The sequence below is a fragment of the Ochotona princeps genome, chromosome 1, assembly GCF_030435755.1.
Source record: "Ochotona princeps isolate mOchPri1 chromosome 1, mOchPri1.hap1, whole genome shotgun sequence".
Lineage (NCBI taxonomy): Eukaryota > Metazoa > Chordata > Mammalia > Lagomorpha > Ochotonidae > Ochotona > Ochotona princeps.
In genome coordinates, this window is record NC_080832.1 from 112724535 (window position 1) to 112744053 (window position 19519).

The 19519-nt window shown below is 56.4% G+C and overlaps 1 protein-coding gene across 3 annotated transcripts in view; it reads right to left on the minus strand.

The window, feature by feature from the left end:
* Nucleotides 1–19519, minus strand: part of PACSIN1 (protein kinase C and casein kinase substrate in neurons 1) — a 52968-nt gene that overhangs the window by 1130 nt on the left and 32319 nt on the right. For 2 of the 3 annotated variants that reach the window (XM_058664283.1, XM_058664285.1), the window contains exons 2-8: nucleotides 3349–3472; nucleotides 2615–2771; nucleotides 1420–1655; nucleotides 960–1115; nucleotides 669–844; nucleotides 293–413; nucleotides 27–154 (exon numbers count right to left, since the gene is read on the minus strand). In XM_058664283.1, coding sequence (XP_058520266.1) covers nucleotides 27–154; nucleotides 293–413; nucleotides 669–844; nucleotides 960–1115; nucleotides 1420–1655; nucleotides 2615–2771; nucleotides 3349–3411 — 1037 coding nt within the window. In that variant the 5' untranslated portion in view covers nucleotides 3412–3472. Of the gene's footprint in view, nucleotides 1–26; nucleotides 155–292; nucleotides 414–668; nucleotides 845–959; nucleotides 1116–1419; nucleotides 1656–2614; nucleotides 2772–3348; nucleotides 3473–12163; nucleotides 12402–19519 lie in introns of those variants that run through there. The other variant, XM_004590289.3, reaches the window with a different exon arrangement.

A 19519-nucleotide genomic window follows, 5' to 3' on the forward strand; every position in this document is an offset into this window, starting at 1 on the left:
TCCTCGTGGCCCCCCTGGAAGCTCACCTGCCACGATCCCCTGCCTGGGAAGTGGACTCCACTGCCCCGGCTGCATTGCTTGGTGTCACCCCCTCCGCCTTCTTGGGCTGCTTCTCCTTCTTGGTGGTGGTGTGGGGGAGGTCTGGGTTCCACTCCTGGGGAAGGGTGGGGCCAGGAGAAGCAGTCAGGGTGGTGGTGGGCGGGTTGGGGGTGCTTTCTTTGTTACCTTGAGGCCCCTTCTAGCCTTTCTAGGTCTCCCTCTTCCCCCTCGTCCCATTCCCACACAGGCACACCTCAAACTGGGGCCAGTTCATGGGCATGCCAGGGCCACTGGTGCTGCGGAACCATCGGAGGTCTTCCTGGGCGTCGGCCCCCCGGATGGCCTGCTCCAGTTCCCGGTAAACGTTCATGTAGCTGGGCACAGGGTCGGGGGGGGAGAGCAGAGAGTCAGTGCAACCTTTTCGCAGCCCCAAGTGAGGGCCCCAAGCCCGTTCAGAGGTGCTTCTCCAGGCATGCCCAGTGGGCTGCCTTTGCCAGGCCTGCCTTCACCTCCCACCTAGCACACACGTTTCCAGGGTTTCCAGTTCACTGCACGTGGAGCCCCTCCCTCCCCTGCCAGTCACTGGATTACACTCTCTGCCCTGCACGTCCCCCCCCCACCCCGAGTACCTGCTGTTCTCGGCGAGGTTCAGGTGACGTTTGATGTCCAGCAGCACCTCCTTGAGGAAGACCAGTCGCTTTTCCTCAAATTGCTGGCACTGCTCAAACACCTGCTCCATGCCTTCCATGTACTGCGGCGTGGTCTTGCCCACATCTTCCAGCACCTTCTCATACTTCTCCTGAGTCTGTGGACACCAAGGTTGGGGGAGGGGGCGGGAGAGGCAGTGGTGAGGCCTGGCCAGGCCTGCCGTCCCCCTCGTCCCCACCCTCCTGCCCAGGAGCATTCGGGCCGGCCGGCACCTTCTGCACATCCTGCTTGCACTTGTCCACCTTGTCCTGCAGTTTCTTCTGCTGTTCAGGTGTGACCGACTGCTCTGTCTTGCTATTCATCTCCCGTGTCATGGCCAGCTTCTCCTCTTTGCAGGCCAGGTGGTAGGCCTTCTTGGCTGCTTCCAGCTGTGGGGGAGTGGGGCATAGGGCAGACAGGGGGGCCCACTGGGGAGCAGGACCAAATAGGGTGGCACGCCCACCAGCTTGCTCCCCAGCATGGAGAAGGTAGTTGCCCCACTCCTTCCCCCGCCCCACAGAGTGTTCCCCTTGACCCGTGCCTTTCTTTATCCATTGGGCACAGTATGCCCAGCTGGGAGGATGGATTCTTCTTCCTGGCCCCCCACTCATAGAACCCTCAGATCAGACCGTCCCTTTGCCTGCAGCCCCTAGCACCTGCCACCCCCATCCCAGGCATTGCCCGGACAGGAACCTCTTTCATCTTCTTGGCCCAGGGCTTCTGGGCCTTGCGGAAGCCGTCCTCGGCCTCCTTGGTCTCCTTGAAGCCGCCCATGATCTGCTTGTGGTAGGCGTCCTTCTGCCAGTTCTTGACCTTCTCCAGGTCCTCGTTCAGCAGGCTGTTCTTCACCTCCTGGTGCAGCTCGCTCACCTTGTCCGCCTCCGTCATCATGGCACCCCAGGCCCGCTCCAGGCTGCCGTACTGCGGGCCTGAGCAAGAGGCCGTGTGGAATCAGGCTCCCCTCTGGACAGATTGCCTCCTCCTCCTTGGAGCCATGACCATTTTTAACCATGGCAACAAAGTGTCCTCCCCTGCCCCCACCCATCCTCCTCTCCATCCTCTAGGGTCCCAGGACCCCACCATCCCCAGGGAGCCTTCTTGCCTGTTATCATCATGCTCTGTACCTATCTTTGCCACCTATGGCAGCTTGCAAGGCCCATGAGACGGGGGAACAGGAGCAGGTGGCCTAGGGAGACCCCATGAGTGCTCTGCATCCCAGCACAACACCATGCACACAGCAGGTGCTCCCAGGAACGTTAGCTGGACATGCCAGCAAATGACTGGCTGGGAGACCACGGACCAGTCTGTCCCTTGGTGCCTGAGACCTAGCAACAACTCCTGCCAGGTAGTATGCTAGGTGGGACAGGCCCAGCCCCTGGGCTTGCAAACTTTGGAGTTGAAGGGAAGAGAAAAGCATGAACCTGGGAAGCTATTCTAGAAGAAAAGAAGGTGGAGCCATGCCAACCTGCCACTCAGGAATGTTTCTGGGTTGGATTCTGGACAGGCATGAGGCATAATGCAGTGTGTACATGGGCCATATTGAGTGTTGGCTAGCTGGCTCATGGTGACACATTTGTGCTTGTTTTTAGGGAACACAAGAACTTTGGTGCGAAGGGTGCTGTTCACTCCAAAAGGTCTGGATGGAGGGCACAGCCAGGGTCTCTGCCACCACCATTGCCACTATTTCCAGAGTTTCAATAATTTCTAAATGACACTGCCCAGCCTCAGATTGTACAAAGCAGAGGTGAACAGCAAGATTGGAAGCAGCCTGAAAAGGTCCTGTGGCTAGCAAGGGGACAGGGCACTTTTGGGTGGCTTCTGGGCTACCAGACCCAGGTCTGGGTGTGGGTAGAAGGAAGCAGGGTGTAGGGAGGGCCTGGGCGGGCACCTTTCTCAATGAGCTGGCGCCAGCGCTTGGCCCAGTCGGTGAGCTGCTGCGCGTAGGCCTTCTCGATCTTGGCACGTTCCTGCACGCAGTTCATGAGGTCGTTGCACAGCCGGTGGCCATCGTCTATGCGCTTCACCGTCCGCTTGTAGTTCCCCACCTGGCGGCCGGGCAGCGGAGTGACAACCTGGCCTGGCGCGGCCTGCAGGGGGTGCCGGCCACAGCAACACCAGGGGAGGCCCCTCCCAGCGCCCCCAGACCGGAGCACCCGCTTCAGACTTCGCCACCTCTCCGCAGCCCCTCTCCCCGCATTCAACAGAATTTCTTGGAAAGGGAATTGTAGAACTTGGGCTTGGGCTAGAATGCATGGTTCGTGGGGCTCTTGCAAGCTGGATCCATTTTATTTACACAGTCATCTGAGCGTGCACAGCATAATAGCACGATTTGCAGATGTCTCATTAAACGTGTATTAGCTCAGGTTTGCATGTTTCTCTTTTGGGAGCCAGGAGAACCCTCCTCTCTACCCAGCTCAGGATCTCCGGAGGCCGCCAGGGTACTCAGGGCCCCCATCGGGGCTGCACCGATGGTGGAGGAGGGAGGGAATGCTGCAGGATCCCTCTGTGTGCAGGGAACATGTCTTAGCCCCACCTCGTGGCTCTGGTAGGCATTGGGAAGTCACAGGGCAAGTAAGGGGGTACGTGGGTGCCTCAGCAGGGGCCTAGGACTCAAAGGCTCACCTCCCAGAAGCTGTCAGTAGTCTCCTCGGGACCCAGTGAAGCCTCATCATAGGAGCCGGACATGGTGTGACCGTGGGATGAACTGGTTGCGGAGCTGTGGTCAGGAGGCTTGGCTGCTCATTCGCTGGGAAGGCAGGAGAGAGAGCCCTGTGGGTGAGGCAGCGAGTGCCTCGGGCCCCATTCCAAGCTGAGGGCCCTGCACAGGACCCGGAGTTGGCTTCCTGCACAGCACCCCGAGGAGACCAATGCACGTTGTCCAGTAGCACGTTGTCCAGTAGCTCTGTGCACACACGTCAGATGCCTTGCCCCAGGGCTGGCCCCCATCTCCAGAACAACACGGTGCCCAGAACCGGCTCATGGTTCCTGGACTCTTGGAGGCTGGAATGAGGGCCATGCACTTGCACGTGGATGTGGTAGACATTTGCCTTGCAGCCTTACACGGCTCCCAAGGGCAGGCAGTTGGCCCCATACATGGTCCCCAGGCCAATGGACTTGGGACCCCTAGCCTTGCAACTCTGCCCCATGGGGGTGCTCCCCTGTACCCAATTCTGCTGCAGCCAGAGCCTTGCACCAGACCAAAGGACCTTCCCAGGTTCCTGTGCCCACCTACCTGGGTCCAAGCCATCACAGGGGCCCTGTTCAACCCATGGAATCTGCCCCCACCAGCCCCGAGCCCAGCCCCAAGTTCACTGGGAAGCGGATGGCAGCCTTCCCAGGCTCAGGATCCCCTCTGTTTTTTGAGCCGGGACCCCAACAATGCCCTTCCCCTTCATACTGCCCTCTTACCAGGCCTCAAAACCCCCATTAGCCACTCACAGGTCTTCTGAGAGTGCAAGTGTGGCTTGCTGGCCCACGGTCCACTCACCGTGCTTGGGTGGCTGTGGCTGCTCCTGGATGCGTCAGCAGGCATCACAGTTGTCCAATCTAGGCCACGCACTGCCCCAGGGTCCAGGGCTCCCGCCCCTCCCTCAGCCAAACCTCACTGCCACCCCGGCAACAGCGGCTCTACAATGGAGAGGCGGTCAGCCAGGGGCAGCAGAGTCGGGCCTGAGCTGCTCACGAGGCACTGTCAGCGCCCCTGGCAGGCCCTTACTCTGGGAGATGCCTTCCTGGCCCTACACTGTAACCTCGGGGCCTGGGAACCCAGGGCCAGCGAGGACACCTAGCCATGATGGCCGATGCAGGACTCGGCCCATCCTGGGGTCCTTACCAGAGCTGTCTCATGGACCCAGGCAGCAGTACCCACATACCAGGCCCCAAGGTCAAGGCCAAACCCCTGCACCAGCTCCAGCCTTAGTCTCCCCATGTGTCCACAGCCGGTGCTCTCTCCCTGATAATAACCCAGGATTGCAACCGTGTGCCTCTTGGGCACCCTAATATATTCGATACCCTGCCCAGGAACAAGCTCACCCAGCAACTGTGCCCACGGCTCACACGCAGCAGGCTGGGATTCATCAAGGGGCAGAGCGTGTCTCCCCTTCTCATACTGGCACTTTTCCTGCAGTAAGTCCTACCCTGCAAAGAGCAGTGTGAGTGTGGACAGAGGAAATAACAGGCAGGGATGGTTCATGAAGAACCTCCAGCCAGGCAGCACTCTGCGCTTTGGGGACCCCCCTGACTCCCCCCTCCTCAGGGGCCAGCAGTGAGGCAGAAGGCAAGTGGACAAGGCAGGAGCCTCCACCCCCGGGCACAGATGTTGAAGCCTCTCTCTCTGGGAGCGCGGCATCAAGTCAGGGACATAATTGCAGGACCAGAGCCGCCTCCCAGGAACCGGCCTTCCAGGCAGCCGGGTGAGTCATGGATTCACACAGCTTGTCACCGCCATTCTGCCTGGAAAGGCAAAACGGAACCACCACACTCCCCCCACCCCGCCCCCAAGCAACTGAGCAGGGATGAACAGCTACTGACTGCGGGGTTGTGGGCAGGGCTATACAGGAGTGAGGCAGAGGAATGGAAGCTAGCGTAGCAGACGGCCGTGAGGACTGCAGAGCCAGGGATGAAGCAGAGCTTTCATTTCGCCTGTATGCATGCTTTTTTTAACTCTCCAGTCTGGGTTGGGAGAGAACAGGGGGACAGGGAATCAGACCACTAAGCCCTGCCTTCTTGGACTTGGAATGCTGGACCCCTGGGATAGCGCTCCCCTGCTGGGGTCTCCCCTTGGTGATGAGTGATGTGGCAGGTATAGTCTTGGGGTCCTTATTCCAGCACCTGCCTGCTGTGTGACTGTGGGTCAGTCACGTGACCTCTCGGAGCCATGCTGACCAAAGACTTGACTAAAAGGGGAGACGAGATGAGACAGCAGCACACACCTGGCCCTCAGTGGTCTCTCGGCCATTAGGGTTAGGCTCAGGCAGGTGGATGTGCTGCTGAGTCAGAGAGAAGAGGCAGGCAGGTGGCAGGTGAGCCAGCCTGTCCCACCCTGCCCCTGCTTCTTCCACCTTAGGGGCAGCGTGGGACATCACACACACTTCCTGGTTGGCAGTAAGCAGTGGCCTCCACTGAGAAGACCACATCTGGGCCTGGCACGGTAGCCTAGCGGCTAAAGTCCTGTTTCATGTCATGGTGGCTCCGCTTCCCACCCAGCTCCCTGCTTATGGCCTGAGAAAGCAGTCGAGAATGGCCCAAAGTCTTGGGACCCTGCACCGGTGTGGGAGAACCAGAAGAAGCTTCTAACTCTTGGCTTCGGGTCGGCTCAGCTCCAGGCACTGTGGCTGCTTAGGGAGTGAATCATTGGATGGAAGATCTTCTTCCTCTGTCTCTCTTTCTCTCTGTATATCTGACTTCCCAATAAAAATAAATAAATCTTTAAAGAGAGAGAGAGCCCTCTGGAAGGGACTGGCACTTGGGTCTGGGTACTGAGGAAGGAAGACACCTCTCCCCCCCAGGTAGGTAGGCACCATCCAGTTAGGACAGAAAGATCCAGGTATCGCCAACTCCTCCTCCTGCACCTGGACACCACAGCCCCAAGGCTTCGGGCCTTTGCACTCCAGGACTCACACGGATGGCCCACAGGCTGCCAGGCTGTGGCGTCAGGCTCCCAGCTCCTGCACTTCCAGATCTGCAGAGGCTGCCTGAGCCGGTTCCTGCCTTCCCTGATCCTCTACTTGGCAGGTGGCTATCGTGGGGTTCTCAGGAGGTGTGGCCATGGGATCCAAGGCCCCTCTGAAACCCTCCCTGTCCCGTCTATTATCTTTCTATCATCTATCAATCATATGTTTTATCAGTTCATCTATCACCTATCCGATATATCCATATATGCATGATCTACCTCTATTGATTTACCTGTATCTACATCCATCTATCCACCTACCTCTGACCCACACACCTGGCTAGCGAGGGGTGCAGTGAAGTTCACCCCAACGCCCAACATGGCATGCACTCTCCTCTTGGCCACACCACTGTCACCGAGAGTGACATGTGCTACCTACAGCTAGCATTCACTGGTGTCTGCCATGTGCCCGGCGCTGCTCCAGCTGCCTTCTGTGTGTCCCACCTTCACTTACAGATGGAGTAACCGAGACCTGGAGGCATTAGAACAGCAGCCCAGGGCCTCCAGGGTAGGTAGTGATGGATCTGGCACTCCATTCTCACACTTGGTTCCTTTGGAGCAGCCCTGGGTGTGAGTGGGGCATCAGGAACCCAGCTGCAGGGCAGAGGCAGGGAAGAAGGGGAGAGGGCAAGGAGCAGCAAAGACTGAGAGCCCGCGGTGTGCCAGGCCCTCGTGCCCGGGGCCTCGCTCATCCTCCCAGCAGGAGCGTGCTCTCGTCAATCACGCAGCGTGAAAGCCACACAACTAAAGCAAGGTGGCGTGAGGATGTGGCTTCAGTTCGGGGAGCACACAGCAGGGATACAGACCCTAGAGCCAAACAACCTGGCTCTGCTCCCTGAGGGTTGGGGGACCAGAGCACGTCACCTCCTCTCCTTTCTCATCTATACAATGGGCTGCTGCAAGAATTAAACAGAGGCCTCTGCCCTAGGGGGTGGGACTGGTGCTGGGTACAGCACGTGTGCCCTGCAGATGCCAGCTGCTGTCACTCATTCACCACAGCTGTGGTTGGCAGTGGGGGTGCAGGCACATCCCAGGGTGGGCCCCTCTCCTTGTCCTGGAGGATGGTGTGACCCGGGCTGTGCAGTGTGGGGACAGGGCTCTGGCTACAGCTCCACCACCCACAGCCAGCTTGGGTAAGTCTCGCAAGAAGGGAAGGGTCTCAGTTTCCAAGTTGCACAATCGGGAGATGGAGCAGAGGATATCCTGAATGTGCAGAGGTGGGAGGGCACAGAGCTCCCTGGGGACACACCAATTGCAATGGAAAGCAGAGGTTTCAGCACTGGCCTTGACCTCTTCTACGGGGAAGAAGATCCCCCAAAACTCCCTGCCCAGGGGTGAAAGGCATTCTCCTTTGCCCCAGGTTTCCTTCTCTGTGGACAAGGGCACTTTGTGGGCTCCTTGGTCAGGGGTCACTGGTACTCCAGGACTGGAAGTGACCCCAGTTCCTCCCAGCCCATCACAGATTCTGGGCCCCACCTACAACCTCCCCTGGGAAGCCAGCTCCTTCTCCCCACCTTCCCACTGCCTGCCCACCTCCAGTTGCCCCATGCACAGCCACAGGAGAGCCTGTAAGAACTGAGTCGGGCCCACCTCACCTCTCTGAGTTCCTCTGGTAGTTCCGACCCCAGGATCTTTGTACCTGCTGGAAATGACCTCCCCAGGAAGGTCCACTCAAACCTCACCACTCCTGTTAAACTTGCACTCCTTCTCCTGTGTGCCCAGCAGCAACCTGCCCTCTTTCTTCCCTATCACACCACTCTCCCTGGCACCTACCATCATCCCCCAGGCTCACTGCTCTCCTAAGATGATAGCTCTTGGCCAGGTCATTGATGCTGACCTGGCCCAGCACCCAGAACAGCACCTGGAACTCAGGAGGTGGGCAGTCCATGCTTGTTGAACAAGTAGAGGCCAAGGGCCTTCTAGAACACCCAGCCAATACACAGCAGAAATACTGAGTTCCTTATCCCAGAAGCCCACCTTGCCTGCACACCAGCAAGTAGTTAACAAATACTGATGAAGATGGTGACACAGAGCCAGCATCCTGCAACAGGAGCTCCAAGCCCCACTGTCTTGGACAACGCTCAGGGTACAGCCCCAGGGGCTCTTTTTCTGTCACCCCCACCCTCCACAGGGCTCCTATAGCACACACGGGTCAGGTGGCAATGGCCTTGGGCAGCTGCAGCGCACTCAGACACGCTCCCTTTAGGTCGACTGAACAGCTCTCTAACCACCTGCCTCTCACACGCATCTTCTCTAACCCTCACTCCCACAGACATGGGCCAAGCCTTCTTCCCACATTCTCTGAGATCACATGGCAGGGAGGAGCCAGGGATGAGGCACACCCACATTTGGCCCCTCTGTTCCTCTCCCAAGCACCCAGTCCAGCTCTCATGGCCTAAGGCCTTTCTTCTCCCAGCAGCCAACTCAGCTCAACCAGGAACGGGGCTACAGGAAGCCAGAGGTCCCTTCCTTTCCCTAGGATCTGGGGCCTCACACACATTACCAGCCAGCAATGTACAACTCAATGAAATGGACCATGCACGCACTTTCTGCCCAGGCTCATCTGGGACTTCAAATGCATACAGAAGGACATGGTGAGCTGGGTGAGTGTGAGGTGCTGTCTCCCCAGGGTCCACTCCAGCCTTTGCCCTGGCTCACACCCTCCTCACACCTGGGGGCGCTGTCTCCCTTCCATCACACCACCGCCCCCAAACCTGCTCATCTCCTATCTGCTCCCTAAAGGAAGCCCCTGCATGCCCCAGCCCTTGCCATCATCCTTCCCCCTCCCCCATGTGTCCCTCTTTCCCAACCTCCCACAAGGTGCCAGACCCCTAAAGGCAGCCTCCAGCACGGTGTTCAGTTTCCCTCTGTGCAGGGTGCCCCAGGGCTCAGCAGGGAGCCAGACAGGCCCTCCCCTCTCCTCACAGAGCCTGCCCTCCTTGCAGACAGAAACCGAGGTGTAAATTAACATCCCCAGCACGTTAGATGGTGACAACAGTCAGCAAAAGCCAGGCAGGGGATGGATGAGGCACCAGGGCCAGGGGCCAGGGCAGCCCCCACCATGGCCTGAGAGGCTGCCTTGCCTCACTGTGCACCTGCTGCGAGAAGGGCAGCCTGAAGCCTCCAGGGTTCCAGGTGGCTCCACAAAGGGAAGGGAGGTTACATGAGGGAGGGGGCGGAGAGAGAATAGTTTGGGGTACAGCCCCAGGTCTGTCTGAGGCCACCTGGACAGCAGGGGTCAGGCCTGCTTGCCCCAGGGTGTGGACCTGGTGTGTGTGTTGTGGGGGTGGTGGGGTGCGTGCTTTCCCAACCACACAGAACTCAGCAGGCACTCCTGAAAGGGAAGAGAGGATGTTGGGCTCACTCTCCTCCCCTGCCTCCTGGGCACAGCTCTGGCCACAGTAGGGCAAGGTGTCCTATCCCATATGATGCCTTCCGGGTAACTGCCCACTTTGTGTGTGGGGGGAGGGCAGTGGCTTTCCCTGGGAGGACAGAATTACAAGCCGCTGTCACAACAGGGGTCCACGGGTCTTAACCCTGCAGCCTTGGCTCTCATGTTGCAGGTGTGCGCAGGGGACAGCAGGAGACAGGACAGAAAACTCCCCACCCTCATGGGACCCACATCCCTCAAGAACTGGATAATCTAGCAAAGGATGAAAGTATATGAAAACATGACAAGGCAGGAAAGGGGACCGGAGGGACGGTGGGGGCTGGAAGTCGCATTTCTCACCAAATGGGGTGGCATGTGAGCAGAGACCTGGCACAGGTGAGGAAGGAAAGTTCTGCAGACGGCCTAGCCAGAGCAAAGGCCCTGAGGCAAGCACACAGCTGTCCAGATCCAGGAATAAGCAAGGTGGGAGGGGAGGACATCATGTGACACAGGTAGGAGCTGCCCATCAAGCGTGGGGCCTCTGCCTTCCTCCCTGCACGAGATGGGAGCCACAGCAGGGGCTGACCAGAGGGCACCTTTCTCCATCTCAGAGGATCCCTGGCTGCTGCGGGAGAAGAGGCCCAGGGTCCTGCTGCAGTAAGGCCAGGAGCTGGAAGGGGCCAGAGGCTCAAGGCACTGGGTCACTGGCGTCCAGGAAAGCCACTATTGGCTGGCAGGTGACTGTGAGTGGACAAGGAGTCAGCCCGGGGTTCAGGCCTGAACAGGTGGCGTTGGGATGGGAACACCATGGGAGGAATGGCTTTGGGGAGGCAGGGTGACGAGGAGCTCGGCTGTGGAGCCCTGGGATCCCAAGCAGGGCCACGTGGAGAGGATACCTCACTCTGCCTAGAGCTCACTCACGGGGGCAGTGGGGAACGAGGTCCCACTGTGTGGTCCTCTCTTGGCAGGGCTGCAGTGAGGAGGGCCCAGGGCTGTGGCTGAATCTTCCTGTACAGGCCGGGCCCACTTATGCTGAGCTCCAGGCCATGGGCTCCTGTGGCCTCCCCAGGCCTTCCTTTAACCTGGAAGGGGCTTCCAGGCAGGTACCCTGGGCTGCAGGTGCAACGTGTTCAGTGGGGGTGAGTCTGGGAAATGCACCTCCAACGAGCTCATCCTGGTGGGCTAAGTCCCCAAGTGTGATGGCCACTGAGGGCAGGAGAGACACAGAGCCAGGACAGACCGTGGCACTTGAACAGAAAGAAACAAAAGGGAAGGGGCAGAGGCAAAGGCAGAAGGCAAAAGGACAGCTCCTGCCAGCCCCTGCCTAAAGAAGTTCCTCCCACCACACACTACTACGAACTTGCAGACCCCAGCCCTGACTAGGATGCAGGCAGCAGCTGACTGCCACTGAGGCCAGCAGGCCTGGCCACCGGAGGTGAGGCAGGAGGAGGCCAGCCACAGGCCCAGGTGGCAGTCCAGGGTGGGAGGGTTTGGGGCACCAGATCAACTTGCTTCCCAGGCCTTGGACCCCCAGGGGAAGCCATGGTGCCCAGGACCCTTCCCCTCCTCTGACCCGAGTGTCGAGTGCAGAGAGGATGGGAAAGCCCCAGCAGAGGACCCAGGCAAGCTCTCAGGGGTGCTGGGCAGAGTCAGGTGGGAGAAGGGGGTGGGGTATAGGCCTGAAGTACTTCCCTGCCTGCTCACATCACAGCTGCCCTGGGGAACTCTCTCAGGCCACAAAATCCCCACGCTGGCAAACCCTTTAAGCTGCAAACCTAGGCCGGATGCACCTGTCCCCTGCAGCCAGCGTGGGGGCACCCCTCCCCCTCCCAAACCCGCAGCAGAGTCTGTCCGCAAGAGCGATGCAGCAGACTGGAAGTGGGGGGCGAGGGCCCAGCCGCCCGGGCCTGCATCCTAAATCCTCGCCCAGCCTAACAGGGGCTTGTGGGAGGTAGCCACGGGGCTACAAGAGCAACCCGGAGCGGGGGTAGCTGGGGGCAGGAGAAGGTTCCAGGCCATGGAAGCTGGGAGGCCACCAAGGACTGGCCGGTAAGCGCTTGGTGCTACCCACCAGAGTCCTGACTGGGGGTATCTTCAAATCCCCCTGTCCTCTGCCCAACCTACCCCCAACCCCTTCTAGCTTCAGCCCCGGGAAGGGCAACACTGCAGAGCCCACTACCCCCACGGATGAGGGACATCTCCAAAGTCAGGATCTGTGGCAGTGGTGCAGAAGGCAGTAGGCACAGAGAAGGAGAGGCTGCGGGAGGGACGGCTCTGCCGTGCTCCTCCGCAGGTGCCCCCTAACCCCACTCCTATGCCCGGTCACGGGCCTGGACCCTGGGTCCAGCGGCTTCCCAGCGGGGCGGACAGGAAGGCAGGGGCGGCAAAACGCCTACCTGGGCCCGGCGGGGCACCGGCCAGGGGCGCCAAGGGCCCGCTTCTCCTCCTCCACGGCGCTGGCGCGCAGGGACCGGAGCCCGGACGGGAGGCTCGCTTGTCCGGGGCTTCGCGCACCGCTCGCTCCGACAGCAGCGGCGTCAGAGCCGCGAGCGCCAGCTCCCCGTCTCCCGCCGCCGCCGCGGGCCGCGCGCCCTCCCCGCCGCCGCCTCCTTCTCCTGCCACCCACCTCCTTCTGCTCGTTGCCAGGGCAACCGGGCAATGCTGCGCACCGACGCCGCGCGCCCTCCCTCCCGCGTACAGCAGGGGACGCCCGCCCTCCGCATGGCGCAGCATCCACACGGGCGCACACGCACACGCGCCTGACACCCAGAGGCTGCGGCCGCGAGCTCACGTGGCCACCCCGCTGCTCCCAGTGTCGCTTGCAGACATGGCAAGCTGCACCTGTGCCTCCACCGCCCTGGGCTCTTTCCCCGCTCATCCTGTGTTGTCTCATCCAGGGTGTTTTAGGCTGCGATGCCTACCTACAGTCCCTCTGTGATAGCTTGTGCCCATTTTCCAGGTGCTAGCACAACAGCTTCTCCTTGTGTCCAAGGTTGCCAGGCTGGCCATGGGTTCTGAGACAGCCACGCACCCTTGGAAATCATGTCTGGGTTCAAATCCAACATGGTGCCCACCAGGGCGTCTCTGCACAGGTGCACCCCACCCTTACAGATGCCAGTACCCCTTACATATAGGAATGCAGCACGCACACACACACACACACACACACACACACACACCCCTACCACACGAACAACAGCGTGCCTGGATCCAGAACATGCAACACACACAGCCTTTCAACACAAGTTCACAGCTGCACACGTGAATCCCCCTCCCCTGGCCTCACGGGGGGAGGAGCTCCTGTGAGCGCAGCTCCCATAGGGGTCAGGTGTCCACCCTGTGCAGAGCAGACCCTGCCAGGGGCCCCTCAATTAGGGGCCTGTAGGTGTCTTGTGCCCCACTGCTGCTGCTGGGTACTCGAAGTACCCTCACTCTCAGGCAGGCTTTGGCAGTGGGGGCAGGGGCAGAAAAACAGGGTAGGAACTGGGACCTGCAGCACCCAGATGGCCTCACGGGAGGGACATGCTGTCCCCAACCCAGAACCACCTCCTAGTCCCAGGCCAGGGTCGCTGCAGGCCCAGGGCAATTCTCAGGGAGCCTACAGCCCCAGGGAGCACAGGAAAGCAGACAAGCCCGGCCAGTGGCCAGGCAAAAATCTGCTCCTGGGACCCAACGACAGCCTTTTCCACAGCAATCTCACTCCAGCCCCTCTCAGTGCTAGCATTACTGCCAATTCAACTTAGACACGCCAGGCTGGGAAGTGGGAATGAGCATCGGAGGGAGGGGGACCCTCCTGGAAGAGATAAAATAGGGCGTTGCACACACGCAGGAGGCATACACCAGGCACCCAGCCTGTGCCAGAGATGCTGTGGGCAGAGCCAAGGCCCTGCATGGACGGGATGCTGGGTGTAGTGGAGGGGTATTTCTGAAGGCCACTCCCTGTCAGAGGCTTTCCTGCAGTGTCCCTGCCCATCATGGCCTCCTTGCACCATAGCGCCAGCCAACCATCTGATGAACAAACAGCTTCTGGGGCTGGCACTGTGGCACAGTGAGTTAAGTCACCAACTACAATGCTTGTTTGAGACCTGGGCACTCCACTTCCCATCCAGCTCCCTGATAACGTGCCTGGGAAAAGTGGCAGAGAGTAGTTCAAATGCTTGTGTCCCTGCACCCAAGTGGCAGACCCAGATGGCTCTAGGCTCCCGGTTTTGGCTTGTCCCAGCCCTGCCTGTTGTAGCTATCTGGGGAATAAACAGTAGAGGGAAGTCCATCTCTCTCTGCTTCTGTCCCTCTATCTATAACTCTGCCTTTCAAATAAATAATAAATCTTAAAAAAAAAAGTTGGGCCCAGCATCGTAGCCTAATGGCCAAAGTTTTCCCGTGCTGCAGTTCCACGTGAGCGCTGGTTTGTACCCCAGCAGCAGCACTTCCCTTCCAACTTCCTGCTTGGGAAAAGCAGTTGAGGACTGCCCAATGCATTGGGATCCTGCACCTGCGTGGGAGACCCGGAAGACACTCCTGGCTTTGGATTGGCTTAGCTTGGGCCATTGGGGAGTGAACCAGCAAATGGAAAATCAAATCTTTCTCTGTTTCTCCTTCACTCTGTAAATCTGACTTTCCAATAATAAATAAGCAAATCTTCAAAAAAAAAAAAAAGAAGAAGAAAACAGGATCTGAGCAACTCACACAAGGTGGGCAGGGCAGGATCCAACCAGGCCAGGGTTTGAACTCTCCATTGGCTGTGGCTTTTCATGGCTCCATGCTGACCCCCTCAGGGGGATCTGCCAGATAGGCACAGTGCAGAGCACCCAATTACAAAGGCTTTGAGGGCAGGATGCGCCTCATCCTCGGATGGACGGCAGGTGCAGCCAGGCACGGGCTCAGATGGTCGGCAGGACTCCCAGCATAACCTGGGAGGCGATTTTCAGTCTTGTCCTCTCTGGACCAGTAGCCCGGCCTGGCTGCCCACGGCCCACAGGTCAGACTCCCTATAGAGTGATGAAGCTCTAGCCAGGGGTAAGAGGGATTGAGTTCCTGGGCTCTGCCCACCTGCGGGCCCCTGGCCAGATCAGCTTTCTCCTTAAGAGCCAGCTCTCTTCAGGGACACTAAAGACAGCTGCCCGTCCCAATCCCCCCCAGCAAGCATGATCCGGCCCCATCTGCTGCTTGCTGCCCACCCTCACCAGTCCCAGACAGGCTTCCCGTGTGAGCAGCTGGCCCTTCTGTCATCCCCTCCTCCCCTGCACCATACCCAGCACCACCCTAATCTGGCCCCATCTGCTGTGCTGCCCAGCCCTATTCCCACACCTGCAGATCCCAGGTGCTGGGGTCCGTACAGTGGATGTGGGGGACAGGAAGGTGTGAAGAGTATTGTTCCACTACAGGCAGGGCCGCAAGGAATTTCCCACCTCATGGCAGGGCCCAGCAGATGTTTCTACAACCACCTGAATGCAGCTCCACCTTCCTTTGCATGGACACCGGACCACCCTGTGGAAGAACTCTAATCCATTCAGGCATTGTTTGCTACTGTGGAGTTGGACCTTTACTCCATGTGAGCTTGGAGGTTAATGTCACTAATGTCAAAAGGGCCTTCTATTATTCATACTGTCTTGGCTGTCCCCATTGACCTTATGCTAATCAAGGGACCTGTATTTAGGGTTTCATTCTTTCCTGGATCTTTAGGTTCTCCTTTTCTTTGTGATACAAGATTGAGTTGTAGGTCAAGAATTGTAGTAGGAACTTCTACTGTTTTTAGGTGAAACAAACGGCAGAATTATCCTTAGAAACACCCACTTGAGCCAGAGTTTGACTGTTTCTGTATAAATAAAATGGACAGCTTTCCTACATTGTCCATTATGATCATGGAATCCTAGTGGTCCATCTATTTTCTCCATGCCTCATCCACGCACCCTTCTTGAGTTCCGAACTCGGCTGGAGCTGGACTCCGGCACCCAGACAGGTCCCAGGACACTCTCTCCCACCCCCACATCCCTGGCCTGACCTCACCTCTAGATCCTAACTATGGCTCAGCCCCCCAGACTCCAAGAGAGGGTGGCTTGCACCGGTCACAGCTACTACTCTTAGGCACCTGTGGGGAGAAGCCACACCCTTGTCACCCAGGAGTACGCAGTTACTTCCAGTTCCCACGCATCTCAGTGACAAACAACCAGAGCATCTTAGCTGCTGCTGGCACCATTTGCAGAGTGACCCCAGCATCCTCCTGGCCTCTGCTGGGTGTGGAGACTGAAGCACAGAGTGGTTATGGCCTCACAACTCAAAACCTGAGTCCCGGGATTGGTAGCTTGGGTGTTGCCTATGGAGGCAACAGCGAAGGAGACAGATCCTGCAGGACGGGCCACGGTGTGGACTCGGGATTGTACTCTGGGTTCGAAGGGAAGTCGCTGACACTTCAGCAAGGAGCAGACAGGACCCAGTGAGGCCTGCAAAGATCTCTGCTTTCATGGCAGACGCAGCGATCAGGATGCAAGTGCCCAGAGAGGAGGCCTGGCTGGTCATAAAGCTTCTGTGGGAACCAGCGCGCAGGAAATCTGGGTCACTCTTCCTTCTGTTTCTAACTCTGCGTTTCCAACCAATCAACCACTGTCTTGTTTAAAGGAAGCATCTGTAGATGCAGTGCCGGCCGTCAGGTCCAGGAAGGTTCCTGGCAGCTTTGTTCTTGAGAGCTCAAACCAGAAGCAGGGCTTGGTGCAAAGCACACTGTTGCGTCCCCGGCCGGCAGGTGGAGTTGTGTGTTTTCTCACTGCTGGGTAACACTCCAGTCCTCAGAGCAGTGACTAGGCCCCCACTCAAGGCCTCACCCTGCTTCTACACACAGTGAAAAGGTTCAAGGGAGACTAAGAACAATCCCGTTTCACAGTGGCTCCGGCACACATCCCAAGGCAGCAGGGATGTCTCCAGTGGTTGCTCCCCCCATCACTCATGTGGGAGATGTGGACAGGGCTTTCGGCCCCCAGCTTTGTCCTGGTCCAGCCCCCCTTGTAGTGGCAGGCATTTAGGCAGTGAACCAGAGGATGGGAGATCTTTGTCTCTTTCCTTTTACCTCCCCAAAAAGTAAAAGAAATAAATACAAACACAGTCACATCAAAAAGGATAAAAATAGGAATCTGTTTACTAGAAGATAAAAGACTTGCCCACTGGGCCCGGCAGCGTGGCCTAGCAGCTAAAGTCCTCACCTTGCACGTGCCGGAAGCCCATATGGGCACCGGTTCTAATCCCGGCAGTTCCACTTCCCATCCAGCTCCCTGCTTGTGGCCTGGGAAAGCAGTCAAGGACGGCCCAATGCTTTGGGACCCTGCACCTGCGTGGGAGACCTGGAGGAGGTTCCAGGTTCCTGGCTTCGGATCGGAGCAGCACCGGCCGTTGCGGCTCACTTGGGGAGTGAATCATCGGACAGAAGATCTTCCTCTCTGTCTCTCCTCTTCTATGTATATCTGACTTTGTAATAAAAAATAAAACAGACCTGCCCACTGAATACTACAAAACATTGATGATAGAAATCAAAGACGGCATACGTGAAAGATAAGACAGGAGCGAGCATTTAGTCTAATGGTAGGTACTATGTCCTACACTGGCACCAGCTGTCCACCAACACACATCCTGGGAGCCAGGGGTGCAGGCTGCCTGCCGCCCTCTGGGGAGTGAGCCAATGCTGGGGAGCTCCTTCTGTCTGTCTTTCTTTCTGCTTCTTCACCTCTCCAGCAATAGCAATTACAAAGGAAAAAGAAAGACATCCTAAAAAATTTTATTAAAAGAGTACTCGAAAAATACTGTGAAAAACAAATGAAAAATAAACCTAAGGACTATACTTAATGTTAATAATGTCCTTGGGTCCTTACGAGAATTTCATATTAGAATCCACAGTGGAAGAAGAACTACATCTGCCAGTAGACATCCTGCCGATTTAAGAGAAGAGATTTGACAGCTTTACTGAACTTCCTACAGATTACCTAAACCCAGAAGTTGCCAAGAAGAGTGTAGTGACATGATGTATGTGTTATTTTGTTTCCAGTTCTGCTTTAGATCATAACTGTAAAAAAATACTAAGTCATAATCTGTTATCCTGAATTTCATCACCCAAATGTTAGATGAAATGTCTGCACTGTAGTCTCTGATCACTGTCACATATCTAACTGCTTTTTCAGTTTGGGGTTTGTAGGAGAGCTTCACGGTAGAGACACCAGTAAACAACTTTTATACTATTAAAAGGCTTTTCCCCTTCCTACGTGTTTTAACTGTACCATAGTGTTCTGCTCCCTGAAGAAGCTTCTTATGGACCTTGCAACTCTGTTGCTAGCTTGAGGTTGATTGTTGTGGTTGTATTGTTCACTGTGTATAGAAATAGTATGAGTGCGACTTAAATAGAATGTTCAGTTTTTAATATTAGCCACAGCACTGGTTAGTATCTCAGTAGTTTCATGAAACGTCTCCTGTATTCTAATCTATTTTGAGAAATTTTGTGTTTTTTTTTAATTGTGTCTCACAGTTCAAGTTTGTAGATTTTAATAAGTAACAGTTTTTGAAGATGCAGTTGTCTTCCAACTAATATTTATCCATCTTTTATGGACCCATAAGCTGCATCTTTAAATCCATAAATAGGTTTCCTTAAGTACCATACTTTTCTTGTCTTTCAAGCTATGTGATAAGGAAGAAGCACAAGAAGAATTTCAGTGGAATACAGTTTTTATTTTATCAACACTAATGTATTAAACTTGCTATACATTAAAGTAAATAATATATATTTTTATTTGAATTGTATATATGAATTGGATGTTATAACTAGTCGATTTTTCATTGTGTTAGAGGTGTTTTCACTGAACAAGGTCAATTGGTTACCTCAGTATTACAGCCAGTATAGGCCAGAAGATCTTCCTCTCTGTCTCTCCTCTTCTATGTATATCTGACTTTGTAATAAAAAAAAAAAACAGACCTGCCCACTGAATACTACAAAACATTGATGATAGAAATCAAAGACGGCATACGTGAAAGACAAGACAGGAGCGAGCATTTGGTCTAATGGTAGGTACTATGTCCTACACTGGCACCAGCTGTCCACCAACACACATCCTGGGAGCCAGGGGTGCAGGCTGCCTGCCACCCTCTGGGGAGTGAGCCAATGCTGGGGAGCTCCTTCTGTCTGTCTTTCTTTCTGCTTCTTCACCTCTCCAGCAATAACAATTACAAAGGAAAAAGAAAGACATCCTAAAAAAATTTATTAAAAGAGTACTTGAAAAATACTGTGAAAAACAAATGAAAAATAAACCTAAGGAGTGGGAGTTACTGCCTAAATGTGGGAGTCACTGCCCACATCCCATGTTAGAGTGCCTTAGGTTGGCATCCCGGCTCTGCATCTCCTTCCAACCACCTGCTGGGGCACCCTTGCAGGCAGCAGGTGACGGCTCTGGAACCGAGTCCCTGTACCCACAGGGGAGATCCAGACTGAGTTCCTGGTTGCCAGTCCTGCTTTTCATGATCCTCACTATTTTGGGCATTTGGCGAGTGGATGAGTAGATGTTTGTTTTCTCTCTCTGTCATTCTGTCTCACTGTGTGTGTGTGTCAACTAAGCAATTTTTCAATAAAGAAATTTTCGTGCACAGTTCCCCCTGTGGCATGTGAGGGCTGAAGAAGGCAGGGCTGGGCTGGCCCGCAACACCCATTGGCTTGTTGAGGATGGAGGGCAGAATAAACTGATCAACTTACTGCAGTAAAGCTTGACAGCAAATTTCTGGGCCAA